Raw genomic sequence first — 17,949 nt, forward strand, 5'->3', positions numbered from 1 at the left:
TTTCCTGCTTCTGTGCACAGGCGGCAGGGGCCCCCCAGGAACTTTCAGGAAAAATTCTAACTCATGAGAATGAGGATGAATGTGAGATTCTGTTATAAATCAAATGCCTTTCATCTCTGACTGTCGGCTGCGATGCTCTCCCACACTGTTATTCTCCCCCCGCACTGCCCGCCCCACTTCCTTCCAATGTAGGTCACGGTGGATTCTCCCTGCGTTCACTAGGTGTGCCTCCAGTGACGGGGGTAGCACCGCTGGAAGCAAATTTAGGAATCCTCTCAAGGACAGGTAGGAACGCTGTGCTCTCTCGGTCAGCTGACACCCAGACTTGCAACCGCAGGAGGAAACCCTGTGCAAAGACCCTGCGACACCTGGAAGGGTGGGCAGGGCGGTTCCTATACCCAAGGAAGTTGGACGGGTAGAACTCGAAAGCCATCATCACAAGGATAACGATGCCAAGGAAGGTTTAGTGTCCAGAACAAAAGCAGATCAGTCAAGTGGTAACCGGCCTTACTTGACGGTGAGTGTCTCACTAACCGTGTGACCTCGAGCTAGTGGCTTCCCTTCTCTGGGCCCCATGTTTCCACCTGCAAATGGGGAATCATGCCAGAACCTGCCCCACGGAGTGGTATGGATTAAATGCATTCACAGAGGCCGAGGGCTTCGCAGGGGCCCAGCACAGAAGCCACCCTCAGTACGCATATATTACTACTGATGCCGATGTGTCTGCCAGCCTCTTTCAGCAGCACATCAGCATCTTACTACAGAACCTAAGCTTCTGCTCCTCGGTTCTGACCAGCACTGAGCTCGGACCCCTGCCGGGCAATGCACTTGGTGCCGGCGACACGGAGACGGGTCAGAGTCTGCACCCCTTCTCAGGTAGCCAGACACCTGCTGGACGACGGACGCAATAAATCAAACACAACAGTGCACGTGACAAGAGAGTCTCGCGAGGATAAAAGAGGCTAAGGAATCCGGCGGAGGCAGGACTCGATCTGGGCAGGCCTGGGAGGTTTCACACCCATGTGAGCTGGGCCCGGAAAGAGGAACGAAAGGGGATCCCTGGCTGTGGGCCTGGCATCTTCAAAGGTCTAGAAGGGCACAAGATCATGGGCTCTTTGGGCAATAGCAAAAGGTTGTTTGTGGCTGGAGCAGAGGGTGCTTGGTAAGGAACTGGCAGGAGATGAAAATGAAAAGATTGAGTTTGGGCCAAATTCAGGCTTCTCTGCCAGGAAAATAAGGAGCTGAACTTTGTCCTGTGGATGACAGAAGGGTTTTAAGTACCACTCATAAAGTTACTCAACTCCGGAGACCGGTAGCATGCCCCCTACACACACACACACACACACACAAGCAGACGCACAACACTCCACACACATATACCCTCTCCACGCACACAGACACGCACAAATACACACACGCACGTGCACATATGCACGTGCACACGCATTTACCCATTGAGGACGAGAGCTCTTATGGGTAATTGAACGTGATGCCTTTGCAGGTCAGGGCGACCACATGTAGCACCAGAGACTTTACAATAAAAATTCAGTATTTTTCACTTGCACAACTTTCCGGCCTGATCCTCATTTAAAAAAAAAAAAAAATCCTCCCTCGCTCCAACTTAAAAGGGAAGTGTGGGTCTGTCTGCACGAACTCAGAGCCACGGTGCAGAAGGTACAGTGATGGGGGCCCCATGAAGGATGGAACGATGGTGGGGGAGACTCCACCATGTGAAGAGAGACCACACTTGGTCTCTTCTTTCCTCTTTCTCCTGAGCTGATGAACTGTTTTCCAAGGAGAATGGTTAACCCAAGGAGGCTCCTTCGGATTTCTTGCGGCAGGTGGGTGCAAATAAAGATGAGTTCAAGTTCCTTAAAATAGCTGCATTCTCCTCAGTAGGATAAACCTTTTCCCCTGCAATATGGTTCATACCAGCATAATAGCTCAGCAAACCCTTCTCTTTCGAGAGAAAGCAGAAGTTGAAATGGCAAGGACTTCAGGGGCTGGATTGGAGGGAATCAGTTTTTAAAAACTGAATTCAAACTCAGTTATTTCCTCGGAAGGAGAGACTGCCTGAACCAAATAAGGATCTGCCTTTGTCCCAGAGAATTCAACGCCGTCTCTGTTGGCCTGATACAGAAGCTAGGCGCTGCTCCAAGACAGGAGCTGGTTTCATCCCCGCCGTGACTCCTGATGGGGAAACTGAGCAGCGAAGTGACTTGCCCAAGGTCACAGAGCAGAAGCCAGGACGTGACCCCGGCCATCTGGCTCTAAGGGTCAGGCTCTTACCCCACGACCCTGACCTCCCTCTCGGCACGTTCGGCCCTCTCGTTCTGCTGGGCTGAGGCCGGGCCACACGCACACTTAGCGGGGCCCAGGAAGACAGCGGCAGAGTCCTGAGCGGCCCTGAACTTTGACGTGGGGACAGCTGGCCAACACGATGTCTTAGCAACAAGCAGCAATCAATGGGGGTGGATGTGATTGTTTCCAAATGTTCTCCTGGGGCCAACAAAGAGGACTCTCTGGCTGTCATGTGGCCTTGGCTGTGACTGGGGGCGGGGAGGGTTGAAAGATGGCCATGAGGCCTGGCTGCGGGTGCCACTCTATGGCATCCCAGCACTATACTTCTTCAGATTCCCCAAAACTGACCCAGCGCACCTATCAGATGGGTACACTGAGGCCCAGAGCAGTGAAGCAACTTCTCCAAAGCCACACAGCAAGTCAGAGACAGAACCAGGAGTGACACACAGGTCCCATGATGCCTCTGCCCTTCCCACCTCACAGATTCCAAGTCAGTGGGGGTCAGGTGAACACTCTTTGGAAGGGGCCCCTGAACTTACCTCTCACTAGGCCTAGGACAGAAAATCCACAACCCCCCCCCCGCAAAGAGCCAAGTCACAAGCCAACCTATATATTCTGGCCCTTTGTAAAACGTTCCTCCTCTTTGCTCTTCCATGCCGGGGATGGTGTTATGGACTTAATGTGTTTGTCCCGGAAACTCCTATGTTGAAGTTCTAACCCCCAATGTGAATGGTATTGAGAGGTAGGACCTTTGGGAGATAATTAGGTTTGATGAGGTCATGAGGGTGGGGCCCCCATGATGGGATTAGTTGTCCTTACAAGAAGAGAAAGAAACCAGAACTCATTCTCTCAGCCTAGTGAGGACATAGGCAGAAGGTGGCTGTCTGCAAGCCAGGAAGAGGGCTCTTGCCAGGAATCGACCATGCTGGCATCCTGATCTCAGACTTCCAGCCACCAGAGCTGTGAGAAATAAATGTCTGCTGTGTAGGCCCCCCAGTCTATGGTATTTTGCTACGGCAGCCTGAGCTGACTGAGACAGATGGAGAATACTACCCTTTAGACTAAGGCCCAGAAAACTCCACTTGTGCAGTCTGTTCTTCCAAATACTGAATAATTTCCCCTGCTTCTCAGGACCAGGACCCCATACTGGGCATCTCCCTCCCCCCAGTGCCTAACATGACCCCCTGGCATACAAGGGGAGGCTCAAGAAACACTTGCTGAACAAACAGAACTAAGCACTGGTTGAGTACCTGCACATTTACTACCTGTGCCCTAACGTAACCCTCACTCACAGCTCAAAGACTGTTCCTTCCTTCACAGAGCTCCCAGCCCAGAAGTCTGCAACTTCCAAATCAACCAGTGCCAACCTCCATGAAAATGAAGAATGCCCAGACCCGGCAATTCTGTATCTCAGCAGTTACCCACAACCGATGGGTGCATAGGGATCTCAGATAAGGCTGCCTGCTCCTGCACTGCATTTAAGTGAGAAACGACCTTCGCGTCCATCGACAGGGGTCGGGGTCGGGGAGTGGCCATTTCGTGGAATTTGATGCGGCAGCTGAACAGAATGGGGAAGGTCTACAGCTATCAGATGAACCCAAAATAAGTCAATTAAAGGAGGGAAGCACAAAATGAAACAGACATTTTATTTTTACTGAGAATATCTAAAACGGGTATTTGTTCTCCACCTTTCGCGGCAGCAGCGAAGCCTTGTCCTTGAAGATGCCCCCCTACCGAAATCCCCCCAGTCTTTCTCACAGAAGCCCCAAGCAATCCGCAATTGACAATTTGCAATTCCTGCTCCTTTAAAGACCTTCACAAGTCTGTCCGGTTATTGTGGCTTCTTCTCACTCTTTGACGGTTCTCTCACCCACAACAGCTATTGTTTCACTGAGACTTTCTTAAGCATTCCATTTGGTTTTCATAAAAACAACCACTCTCTTTTCACACTCATATTTCATAAGTTTACGTAATCTTCAAGTAAATTGTGTGATTACAGTAACACCTATAACCAGCATCATCAGGTTTGGGAACAAACACACTGGCTCTTGGAAACACACAGCACGACTCATCGGGAGAAAAGCACAGGGGCTTCCTGGAGCATCCCGTCAGCTGTGCCTCAGCCATTGAGGAGGGGGTCGTCGTCCCAGCCAATCTCTTAAATAAGTCTTCAGCCATTTACAGTTAGAGGAGTGAGTCCAGTTAGCATAATGCATGCGGTTCTAGTGAACTAAAACACACATCCCCAAAAAGTCTTAGTAAGAGAAAAGGCAAACTGCAGAAAGGTACATGCAATCTGATTCCTTGTATGTTTATAGACTTGCTATAGAACTACCTGTTTAGATATAAATCTACAGAAAAAAAAGACTGGAAGGATGGGATGTGGGGTAGGAAGGGGACTGGTGGTCAAGGAAGGGGAACTTTACACTTTTCTCTAAGGCATCGTTTTTTGCAAGAATATGTATAGATAAAGTATATAATTGAGTTTTTTTCTTTTTTAATCAACAGGATTTAACAGAAGAGTACAGCACATGAGACAAATAAGCCTACAGTCGGATACATATGCAGCTTAGAAAAAAATTAAAATAACACTCAAAACAAGAAACATTCTACTGGCTTCAAAGAAACAGCTGTCTGCCTCTCAGCCGGGGTGAGCAAGTGAATGGCGTGGTCAGAGGCATTCAGGGGCTGGAGATCTTCAACGGGCAGGACTAGAGGGTTCTCACCACACACAAGGTCCGCGCTGGCGTTAAGCCACCGCAGTGACCGACTGCTCTCGGCCCTTGATTTGCTCCTCCATTTAGCCGGATGTGCTGTACCATCTGACAAATTCACCGAGAAGTAGCGCTCAAAGGGAGCTTTCAAGGTGGCTGAGTTATTCTGCAAGTTAGACTACTTTCAGCCTCATTCACTGCAAACGTTTGTGCCCATCATTCATCCCCCAGGGATCTGTGGGTCCCCCGTTCATGTGAGGCATGGCACTCGGACCCGGGGGCTGGCTGTGAACTTGGAGACTGTGTCCCAGCACACAGGACACAAAACCACCAACGGACAAATTATTCCATGCGAACTGTGTTCGTGCTATAAAGCCCTTAAAGAGAACGACCTAGCCTATCCTGGCGGTTGGGGGAGGCCCATGAAGGGACCCCTGGGGAGAGGGCACTGAAGCTGAGAACCGGTGGGGACTCAGGAGGGAGGGAGTGAAGGTGGGAGAGAGGATGGCCTTTGCAACGAGGACAGCGTGCACCCAGATGATCAGAAGGCTGGCCTGGCTGAGCAAAGGACTCCCTGGATGGGGCCAGGGAAGTGAACCCCACAGTGCGTGAAGAGGTGGCAGAGATGGGTCTGGACGGAATCATATGTAGCCGTGAGGCCCAGGTCAAGAATTATGAAGGTTTCCTAAACACACTGGGGGAACCTGAGCAGGATTCCTGAGCAGGAGGGTGGCATTTCATCATGCACGTGCCATCCATGCCCAGCTGAAAAAACACTGGTTTTGCAGCCTGTGCTTCCAACGTGGCCCTCATTTTCTTCCAGCACCGCGGGCCTCACCAATGTGCGTGTCAGGCCCCCTAGAACAGCTAGACCCTCTGCAGCTGTCCCCACCCATCATGATCAAGGGTGCCTTGTTAAAAACCCTCTCACCGTGCTGCACAGACCCTCACACTGCTGGGCTTATGGAAACATTCCCAAAATGGTTTTCTGTGCAATTGAGACGCCTGCTTGGAAGATCCCTGCTGCAAGCATTTCTTCCTCCCAGGCGGCTACATCCAACTGTTTTGCTGCAAGGTTCTGCGTCACAAAAGGGATCTCCCCAGCTAATATGACATTCGGATGAACCGGAGAATCTAGGCTGCCTGAATGCAGGGCAATCACGTCCCTTCAGTGTGTGCTCTTCCTCTCCATTATCTAATTGAATTTCCTATGTGTATGAATATAAATACTGTTGTTCTGACCCATGATGAACTGGTAAACAGACTGATTATATAAGCTTTGATAGATTAAGATTTCCAAAAAGAGATGGACACCATTTCTTTTATTTTAATTTAAAATGAACGCAATTTCCACTGGATATGGATAAAACTAATGATCTTAGAAGGAATCAACTTGCCTGTGAAAAAAAATTCGGATAATCGAATCACCATCCAAGATCATCCCACGGTCTTAGAATGGAGGTGTCACACGCTATTTCCGCCTTTTTCTGTTTCCTTGGCATGAGGCTATGCTAACACGTTCCTTTGCGAGCACTGAGTTTCAGGGGAATCGGCTTAAATGGCAGGGGATAGATCACCACCCCGAAATTACTGCAACCAAGAGAAATCCACAGGATCAAGACCAGACCAAGAAAATCTTATAAAATGGTAATGAAATCAACTTCCTCCCCAAACCAGGCTCTTTTTAAATTGCAGTTATCAGCTTACTCAGTTTGTGAAGTAAGAATACGGAGATACATGCCAGCCTCAAGCAAATCCTCTGAAAAAACTCCAGCTAACCCACCACACGTTCACTAGTGATGATGAAACTGGTTTCGACCGTGTTTCCACCGGGTCCCAACAACCCCTCGCAGTCAGATAGGGAGCCTTCTCTCAGTGTTTACCCCGCTCAGGTTCCCGGAAGCCGGAGGGCCCAATGCTGACTCCGTGAGTTCTGTGGGCAGGTCTCAGAGCGTGGGGGGGTTAGGAGTGAAGTTCTGAGAACCAAACGGTCCCGGTCCTCCCCCTCCTCCTTCCAGACACCTGATCTAGGGAAAGTCATCTCACCTGCCAAGCCTCAGTTTTCTCATCTGAAAATGGGCACAGCGGTGGTACCTGCCTCACAGGGTTGTGGCAGGGATGCAATGAAATGCGTAACGTGCTTATTTAATAGTGTCCCCTGGCAAGTGTCAAGTATCACTGCTATTCACGTTCTAGGAGGCTTACTTCTTAATTGACTCAAACAGTTTATAGTACCGTGTTTATTACACCAGATCGCAGGTATAACGCATCGATCATGTTTTCTATGATACTTTCATGGTAGCGCCTCGGCTGAATTATCCTCAGCAGCAGTAAAATATTGGCAATAGCTTTAAGAAGACTTTCAAATTAAATGAACAAAATAAATATCAATGTTGGATGATTATAGATGAAACAGGTTCAAGAGGAAATTAAGACAGCATCATTAAAAAGCAACCACTCTGAATAAAATAACCAGTTTTTAAAAAGTTATTACTGTTACTGTTCGATCCAGAACACCTGGTCTCTTCTCCCTGACACACCCAATTCCCACACTCACCCTACGCTTCTCTGGGAATCCTCAGTCACTCCTTTGGTTGACCTTTGCCCTGTGCTCCCGCCAGGCATCTCTCACCACCCCAGGGTCTCACTGTCACAGAGAACAACACAGGTCACTTCGCTAATCAACATACACTGTTCCTGGAACACCCATGTCTAATTCCTCCACTGAACATGCACGAAACTCCCGAGCTGGCCACTTCTATCCAACTTTATTTCTCAGGATCCCCCCGCACCCCAGGCTAACTGTCACTCTCACGTGCCCCCTGAAAGGCAGGACGGTGGAGCAGATGGGGCAGACCCGAGTCTGCATCCCAGGTCTGCCTCCGACTGGCTCCGCGGTCTCCAACAAGCTGCTTGTATAAGTCACACAAACATCACATATACAAAAGTTGCCAGACAAGACTGTACACGCTGAATGTACCGGTGTGAAGCTCGGGGACGGACAAGACTGCTGGATGCTAATGAAGGTCAGGAGAGCAGTTACCCCTGGGGTTGAGGACACGGGGAGGGCTGGCCTGCTTCTTGATTTGAGTGCTGGTTACACAGATGTGTTTAGTTGGCAAAAATTCACTGAGCGGTACAGTATCTGTGCATATATCTGGATATATATTTAAATAACATTTACTAAAAAAAAAAAAAAAGCAATGAAGGACAATCTGGGCCTCAGCTTCATCATCTGTAAAATGGGAGTTACTGGGGAGATAATAGACCTACTGCAGAGGTCTCTGCCCGTGCTGCTTCTCCTTTCCCTTCCTGCCCTAAATTCTATCCACCTCGCCTGAAGGTCGTGAACTAGGTGCCCATCCTGAGGTCAGCTCCAGGACTTCATTTAAGATGAATGATAAAGTTTTGGAGATCAGCTGCACAGCAACGTGAATATACTTAGCACCACGGAACTGTATACTTAAAAACGGTTAAGATGATAAATTTTACATGGTGTGTCTTTTACCACAATTAGAAAAAGAAAAAAGAGATGAACTATAAGGGAATGTTCTAATCCTAAAGATGAATCTATAAAGCCCCAGAGTTAGTGACTTGTGCGAAAGGCACCAAGTTGCACCCTGGGGCTTCTATGTTTCAAAACGCTTGCCTTGAGGCATGGAAAAAATGAATAAATAGCAATAGCTGTTAAAAGAGAACACAGGATGCACATTTTTATATATTTGGAAAAATATGTTGAAACACGCAGGGATTTAGACAAAGAGTAGGAAAAGGAGCCACGGACAACAGCAATTATTGTTCTGAGCAGCAGAAATCCTGATGCTTTTCTTTTTCTATTTTTCTACACTTTGAATATTTTAGATTCGTATTTCCTAATCATAAAACTAAATGACAACTTTTCGGCCGGAACCGCCATCTTCCAGTAATTCGCCAAAATGACCAACACAAAGGGAAAGAGAAGGGGCACCCGCTACATGTTCTCTAGGCCTTTTAGAAAACATGGAGTTGTTCCTTTGGCCACATACATGCGAATCTACAAGAAAGGCGATATTGTAGATATCAAGGGAATGGGCACTGTTCAAAAAGGAATGCCCCACAAATGTTACCATGGCAAAACTGGGAGAGTCTACAATGTTACCCAGCATGCTGTTGGCATCATTGTAAACAAACAAGTTAAGGGCAAGATTCTTGCCAAGAGAATTAATGTGCGTATCGAGCATATTAAGCACTCTAAGAGCCGGGATAGCTTCCTGAAACGGGTGAAGGAAAATGATCAGAAAAAGAAGGAAGCCAAAGAGAAAGGTACTTGGGTTCAACTGAAGCGCCAGCCTGCTCCACCCAGAGAAGCACACTTCGTGAGAACCAATGGAAAGGAGCCTGAACTGTTGGAGCCCATTCTCTATGAATTCATGGCATGATGGGTGTAAAGAAAATAAAAGACCTGGACTGTGTACATGTTTCTCTTAATTGAGTAGAAGTGTGTGACCCCCTTCCCCAAACAAATATTTAAAGCACATTTTAATTGTGTCCGAATTCAGTGGGTGACATCTTTTTACTTTTCAAATTTAGTGGGTTTTATTCCTGAAAGATGTGAAGTAGTTTGTTGTGCAGTATACTCCATTGATTAATAAACTGCTAGATATTACTTATAAAATATTTGTACTAGTTTGAAAATAGTCTCAATTCCTATGAACGAAGGATTTAAAATGAATGAAAGTTATCTGTTATAATTAAGCTCAGGAAAAGTTGATGCTCATAATTGCATCATAAATTAAGTAGCTGTGTTTTGAGGATCAAGAACTTACCTTTGAAGCCTGCTATTTAAATATACATGGTTTAAAGCCCCCCCAAAAAAAAAAAAAAAAAAAACTAAATGACAATAAATAACTGTTATCTAGGCTTCATGGTCTAGCTGCTCCCCTTTGTGAAGTGGCTTTTTAGCCCAGTTTTATTGTGTGTCTCTGTGGATTCCTGTGTTTCTAAGAGACACCGCCGCCCCTCTTCCCCACATGGAAATATCTGGATTTCAGCCCTTTTTCCTGCTGGGCTTAAATCAAGCCCCAGAAGCCTCTCAACACAGCGTCCCAGGCAGCCCCATCCCTAATTACACTCACCCTCCCTCCTCTTTTCCCCTCATTGTTTCCCAGAGCTCGTCCTCATCCCCCTGGACACAAGTGCAGGATGGGGCAGGGGGACGTCTTGGTTCTAAGCAGAGGGGATGAGAGGTTCAACAACCACACTTGTGACTGACCACCTCACAGGTGACACCACCCCTCTCCCTTTGGCTGAAAGCTCACTCTTCTTTTTTTTTTTTTTTAAATAAATCTATTTATTTATTTTTGGCACGTTGGGTCTTCGTTGCTGCACACAGGCTTTCTCTAGTTACGGTGAGCGGGGGCTACTCTTTGTTGCGGCGCACGGGCTCTAGGCACGTGGGCTTCAGTAGTTGTGGCACGCGGGCTTCAGCAGTTGTGGCGCACAGGCTTAGTTGCTTTGCAGCATGTGGGATCTTCCCGGAACAGGGCTCGAACCCATGTCCCCTGCATTGGCAGGCGGATTCTTAACCACTGCGCCACCAGGCAAGTCCCCACGAAAGCTCACTCTTGACTCAGTTCCAAATCAAGGCCACCTCTTTCCAAGCCAAGGAACCGCCAAGCATGGGTTCCTACAGAGCGTGACCCAGAACGGCTTCCACATGACGGTTAATATCAACCCACATTCCAGAGTCCAGGCACTCAGAGGGGACGCACCTCTGTCCACGTGCAAGAAAGCGACTTCAGGGGCTTCCCTGGTGGCGCAGTGGTTAAGGATCCGCCTGCCAATCCAGGGGACACGGGTTCGAGCCCTGGGCTGGGAAGATCCCACATGCCGCACAGCAAGTAAGCCCGTGCAACACAACTACCGAGCCTGCGCTCTAGAGCCCACGAGCCACAACTACTGAGCTCACGTGCCACAACTACTGAGCTCACGTGCCACAACTACTGAAGCCCGCGTGCCTAGAGCCTGTGCTCCGCAACAAGAGAAGCCACAGCAATGAGAGTAAGAGTAGCCCCCGCTCGCCACAACTAGAGAAAGCCTGTGTGCAGCAATGCAGCCATAAATAAATAAATAAATAAATAAATTTATTAAAAAGAAGAAAAAAGAAAGCGACACCAGCAACAAGGTTGGGGAGCACCTTCCAAGCGCCTTCACCCTCCAACAGGTTCGAAGAACCAGTTATTTCACGGAACCTGGTCTCTCCTATGTGTAATACGAAAGTAACTAACAGGTACCTGATTTCAGAATTTTTACAGGGAAATTCATCTTTGCGTTGGCCAATTATAGCTGCACTGCAGACCTTGCGGTAGGGGTGCTTCGAGTCCCTGCCCACGAGCTTATCCTGCACGGGATCCACTTCCGTGGATCCAGAAGTGCCTGGGACACTGCAGACACGAGGTCCCTCATCGCTGAGGTTCTCTGGCCCTCGGGTGGCACGACTCTGGGGGAGACACAGAATGACCTCGAGCCCTTGCTCAAGTGTATGATTTCTTATCACTGCAAGAGCTTGTTAGCCCACTGAGAGTGTGGGACCCTCTGAGTAATTTATTGGATGGAGGGGGAGGTGGACATCAGGGTCCAACACTGGCCGTTGGGAGTATCCTGAAAACTCAAGGACATATGACTACAGTGCATTTACTATGAATTCTGCTCAGAGGTGAAAGGTGTGAAGTAAAAACGTACCTTACAGAAAGTCAATGACACTGATGGAAATAATAATAACGGTACTATTATTAATAGATTAAGGGCTTTTATGTGCCAGACATGGTACTAGGAAATTCACATCTGATCTCATTCTTGCTAATTTTAGCAGATACTAAGGGCTAGCTCTGCTTAGGAGAGACAGAACTTACTAAGGCTGTGGGAACAACAACAACAACAAAACATGTCCGTGATATGCCATGAGCAAAAGTGATAAAAATACATAAGAAGCACAGAAAGCCATCGTGAGAAACACCTACAGGAAAGTTAAACACACTGGAAATTATATGCATATGAGATGTGGAGACCCCAATTAGCTGTGTGACTTTGGGAAAGTTACTTGACCTCTCTGTACCTCGGTTCCTTGATCTTTAAAAGGAAGGCGTTTAACTTTACAACACTATGAATCTACAATAACTAAAACAGTACAGCGCTGGAGCAAGGATAGTAAATCAGTAGCAACTAACAGAAAGCCTAAAAGAGACTTCAGCGCATATTTGAGATTTTTAGCATACGATATAGGGATATTTTAAAGCAGTGGAAAAGGGAACATTATTCGTTGAATAATACTGGACAATCAGTTAACTATTTGGAGGGAAAGAACAGCCTCACACCTTATACCAAAAATTAACTCTAGTTTAATTTTACAGTTATATGTTAAAAAATAAACAAACAAACAACAATGGGGAATGTCTGCTCAATCTTGAAATTTGGAAGAACTTTTATAAACCACTAAGACAGTTCATTAACAAGCCATGGATTAAGACACTGAGATCCAACCACAGAAAAATGTGAAACTTCTATATGTCAGTAAATACCTCACACGAAATGAAGAAGCCAGAGAAAAAGATAAGTGGGCAGGGGTAACAATTGCTACATATCTGATTTGAAAAAAGATTAATAATTTTTCTATATGAAAAATGAAACCCTTATAAACTACTTTTTTTTAAAAAGGCATATACTCCAATTAAAAATAAAACATAAGGAATCTAAACAATGCACAACAGAAATGCAAACAGTTAATAACAAACTCATGAAGCGAGGGGAGTGAGTGAGATTTAAGGTAGCCAATCCTTACAGAGGGTACCACGCGAGGTTCATGCTCCTTAAGAGTTCAGAGTTCACTATCATCAGGCATGTGTGGCCTTGCTTGTGTGGTCAAAAGGGTGCATTCCTGAAAGTCCTGGCCAAGAGACACAGCTGACCACAGGCTGCCCGGGACGTGCCCAGGTGCAGGAATCCTGACAGAGACAGGCGCCCCAGCCCCAGCCTGGTGGAGATAGACAGACCCACGTAAGGGGGGCAGTGGAGCTGTGAGCGGAGCTTCCACGGGACCCCTCTCCTGCCCTGCCTCGAATGAGACAGCAGGAAAAAGAAACCGCTCGTCTCCAGGATCTTCCTTCCCCCTCTGGCTGCCCAGAGGATGCCCCGATGCTCAAGGTTGATGGCGGGGGTGGTGGTGGTGGTGGGGTCCTCCCTGCCTTCAAACTAGCACTTCCCTGCCGTCCCGCACTGGCTCAGCCCCAGCTCATGCTCTGGAGGACCTTCAGCTGCAGCCCCTTGATTTTAAAGATCAAGCACAGAATGACAATATAAATAACAGAAGCTGTCACTTAGTGAGTAACTATCACTTCGTGAATGCCTACTACATACTTAGTAGGCAGACTTCACTCCCATGAGCAAAGTGAGGCTCTGCGAAGTTAAATAGATTCACTTCTTCATTCATTCATTCACTCAAAAGGTATTTATCGAGCATCTACAAGCACAGAGCCCTGTTCTGAATGCTGGGTGTACAGCAGTGGGGGGAGAGAAGACAAACAAAAGTCCCTGCCTTTCTAACAGGAGGAGAAAATAAACAAAACGGATAACAAATGCATAGTCTGTTAGATTATGGCAAGTGCTAAGGAGAAAAAATAAGGCAGAGAACGAGAAGTAAGCTAAACTATTGCGGCGGTGGGGTGGGTGTCAACATCTTAGACGGGATAGTCGAGGAAACATGATTAGGTGACTTCTGGGTAAAGATCAAAAAGAAGTGAGGGGGCTGGCGGTGTGGATATTTAGTCCAAGATGCAAACAGAGGGACCAGCCAGGGCAAAGGCCTCCAGGTGCATCGCCGGGCGTGTCCACGGCGGCAGCCCAGGTCAGCCCCAGTGGAAGCAATGAGGTGAGCTCGCAGGCCACACTGCCTTTGCTGACGGCCCGGGAGGCCACGTGGTGTGCCCAAGGTCACACGGTTAATCATTGAGAGACCAGCCAGACGTGGATGGCACTACGGAAAAAGGGCATGGAGCCCGGCACTGGATGCCCCACATCCACCCTCCTTCATGGGCTGGGGGTGAAAAGCCCTGGGACCTGCCGACCCACCTCCCACCCACCTCATAGTACTGGGTCTCAGAGCATCACCTCCCCCTTCCTCTGGCCCCGGGGAAGCTTCTCCTGACTCAGCCACTGGACAAGCGGAGGGGGCCTCCTTCGATCTGCAGGACTGAGCTGAGGACAGCCAGCCCCGGTCCCTGGGGAAGCACAGGGCTATTTCTGGGATTTAAAAGGTACTTGAAGAGACTGCGAGTAAAGCCCAGTGGTTCATCTGTTGGGCTCAATTTATTGGTCTGCCAGGAGAGGTCATTTAGGAACTTTTTCAAAATTGGTGACGGCTGACATTCTTGAAGACACTTATATGTACGCAATGGCCTGCTGCACAAGCATGCACTCACACCACACGCTCTCCTGCCAAGCGCACATCTAAATGTGAACACCCTGTGCTTGTTCTTCCCTGCCATCTAATTACGAAGGTGTCTGCAGTTAGCAGGAAGACGGGCAGGGCAGAACAGACTCTTGAGTCCGAAGACTGCGGTGTGGAAGCCAGCTCGCACAGGCGTGAGCTGCACGACCTCGGGCTCCTAACTTCCTTAGCTGTCCTGGCCTCAGTTTCCTCATCTGGAGCTCACCAGATTACTGTGAAAGCCACAGGTAACGTAAGTAAAGTACCCAGGGTTGTGCCTGACAGAGGTGGAGATCCACGAAATGGAAGCTAGCCAATCACGGTATGGTTTTAGAACTACTTGCAGTGCAATCGTTTCATTTTAGAGGACAAACCAGACCCACGTAAGCAAATTTATAAGCTATTTCTAAATACAAATGGCAACAGAGGTGAGATAATCAACAACTAGCCCCAACTAGTAATTTGCAACAGAAATGAATGTTTCTTAGTCAATAATCTGGTTGTTTTTTTTTTTTTTCCTTTCCTGGCTGTGGCATGGTTTGAATCAGCCAGTCTGGGAAAAGCCACGACATGGTTTGAGCTCTTGAAATCAGTTAACTTGGAAGGAGAGGAAACGATTCCTGAACCCAATGAACCCAGTTCTCCAAGCGAAGGTTGGACTGCGAACCTGAGCTTGACTATATTTGCAAAGGCCCTGTCTCCAAATAAGGTCACATTCCCAGGTACTGGAGGTTAGGACGTGAACAGATCTTTTTCAGGGACGCAATCCAACTCACGACAGTGGTAATGGTATTAGAGCAAGCTGACATCAGCCGGTGGCTAATGTCCCAAGTTCAACACCTAGAAGGGACGTGAGTGGGTAAATGTGCCGGGTGCCAGGTTCAGCTTTTCCACTTACTAACCCGGAGGTGTTAGGATAAAACATTTAATGCAGGAGTTGTAATGCTAAATAAGGTAACGTATATGTAAAGGAGGGCACAGTGCCGGCACTCAATCCCACCTAGAGATGCCCTTATGGGTAGTGACTGGAGGAGGCTCCTGGCTCCATCGCTGGGTAACATCAACATCTCCTGGTGACACAGACGTCTTGGAGGTAGCAGTCACACAGGCCCCGGCTCAGGGAGAGCCGTGGGAGGGAGGCGGGGCGGGAGAGGCTCTGCTCTGTTCTCGGGGGAAGGAGGCTTTTGTGAGCAGAAGGCAGGAGATTCTAGAGGATTGTCAGGGTGTCAGCTGCAGAAGGTGCTGCTGGGGGAGCCGCTGAGTCAGACGGGCCGCACCGATCCCACCAAAGAGGAATACTCCCACCTAGAGAAATCTGTTTGACTTTAGGAAAGTACAGGTTACAGTGATACTACACACCCCACCTTCCCGCTCAGCAGACGGGAGAATGAGTAACAGGAAATCCATCAAGGTCCCTAAGGGATCTGCCATTTTCGCTGGGATTTTTCACCCCAAAGCGGGGTCCAGTTCACATCGTATCTGCTTGGGGTGATGTATGATCAGAATCCCCTAGAAAGGAGTTTCCAACATCCTAACACATGGGTCCCGGGTAAGCATGCATCGGGATCAGTGAGTCTCCTTGACACTAAACGAGGTTAATTTCCCTCTGGCCTTAAATGGAACAAACAAGAACACTGGATGGAAGCGGGACTCTCTGAGAAGGTTTTCAGGAAACGGTGATGGTCTTACCGTCCCTGGCCAAAAAGTCCTGCACCCCTAACCCAGATCCTTGTACAAAGGTTTTCAGATGACCCCACGCGTTAACCAGAGTATCAGTTTCCGGAGGCTGCTGCAGCGGACATCTATAACTTGGTGACTTAAAACAACACAAATGGGGGCTTCCCTGGTGGCGCAGCGGTTGAGAGTCCGCCTGCCGATGCGGGGGACGCGGGTTCGTGCCCCAGTCCGGGAAGATCCCACATGCCGCAGAGCGGCTGGGCCCGTGAGCCATGGCCGCTGAGCCTGCGCGTCCGGAGCCTGTGCTCCGCAACGGGAGAGGCCACAACAGTGAGAGGCCCGCGTACCGCAAAAAAAAAAAAAAAAAAAAAGTAGAAAAAAACAAACACAAATGTATTCTCTTACAGTTCTGGAGGCCAGAAGTCCAAAATAGGTCTCAGAGGGCCCAAACCAAGGTGTCGGCAGGGCTGCACTCCTTCTGGAGGCTCGGGGGGGAGACTGTCTGCTGGCCTTTTCCAGCTTCTAGAGGCGCTCACACTCCTTGTCTTGTGGCCCCTTCCTCCATCTGCAAAGCTGGTGGCAGCATCACTCTCACCTCTGCTCTGTTCTCACAGTCTCCACCTCTGACCCTGTCTCTTCTGCCTCCCCTTTCTCTTACAAGTATCCCTGTGACTACACAGAACCCATCTGGATAACCCAGGATACCTTCTCCATCACAAGATCCTTAACTCAATCACATCTCAGAGTCCCTTTTGCCATGTCAGGTCACATAGTCACAGGTTCTGGGGGTTAGGATGTGGACATCTTTGGGGGGCATTAGTCTGTCCTACTGCCCCATATAAATGCTGTCCCAGTGCCCCTTGGAGGGCCGTTAGGCCCTGCCTAATCTGCCTGCTGACCCCTCCAGAGCTGTATCTCCCACCTGACCTCACACCTGGTGGCCTGAGGTTCACTCAGCGCCCCCGGCACAGCTCACCTGTCTTCCTCCATCAGGGAAACCAGATGCCCACTCTCTCCCATCACCCTCCCTCACTGGGCCCATCCCGAGACAGTGTTAAGATGCAGCTTCTGGGGTTCCCTGGTGGCGCAGTGGTTGAGAGTCCACCTGCCAATGCAGGGGACATGGGTTGGAGCCCTGGTCTGGGAAGATCCAACATGCCGCGGAGCAACTGAGCCCGTGTGTTGCAACTACTGAAGCCCGAATGCCTACAGCCCGTGCTCCGCAACAAGAGAAGCCACCGCAATGAGAAGCCTGCGCGCTGCAACAAACAGTAGGCCCTGCTCGCCACAACTAGAGAAAGCCTGTGTGCAGCAATGAAGACCCAACGCAGCCAAAAATTTTTTAAAAATAAATTAAAAAGAAAACAAAATGAAAGAAGAAAAATGTTGAAAGGCTCTTACAGTGGATACTCATACATTCACCAGTTAGATGCTACAAAGAACATTTTACGACTCCTGCTTTTTCAGCTCTCTATCCATTCTTCTAGCCATCCACCAGGCCTCGGTATTAGTGTTCAATAATATTTTTGTGTGTGTGTGTGGTACGCGGGCCTCTCACTGTTGAGGCCTCTCCCGTTGCGGAGCACAGGCTCCGGACACGCAGGCTCAGCGGCCATGCCTCACGGGCCTAGCCGCTCCGCGGCATGTGGGATCTTCCTGGACCGGGGCACGAACCCGTGTCCCCTGCATCGGCAGGCGGACTCTCAACCACTGCGCCACCAGAGAAGCCCAATAATAATATTTTAACATGCAGGCCATAAAGCCAAAGTTTCTCAAACAACACAGCCCGGCCTTCCC

At 48.7% G+C, this 17,949-nt stretch overlaps 2 protein-coding genes across 3 annotated transcripts in view; one reads left to right on the forward strand and one right to left on the reverse strand.

The window, feature by feature from the left end:
* CMIP (c-Maf inducing protein) overlaps window positions 1–17,949 on the reverse strand; it is a 237,515-nt gene that overhangs the window by 147,903 nt on the left and 71,663 nt on the right. The gene's annotated exons all lie outside the window — the stretch shown is intronic.
* Window positions 8,933–9,466, forward strand: LOC309976748 (large ribosomal subunit protein eL21-like). The gene has a single exon (XM_082862510.1). It carries the CDS (start codon window positions 8,951–8,953, stop codon window positions 9,431–9,433), a length of 483 nt encoding a protein of 160 aa, XP_082718636.1. The 5' UTR covers window positions 8,933–8,950; the 3' UTR covers window positions 9,434–9,466.

Source organism: Leucopleurus acutus (assembly GCF_964270905.1).
Source record: "Leucopleurus acutus genome assembly, chromosome: 20".
Lineage (NCBI taxonomy): Eukaryota > Metazoa > Chordata > Mammalia > Artiodactyla > Delphinidae > Leucopleurus > Leucopleurus acutus.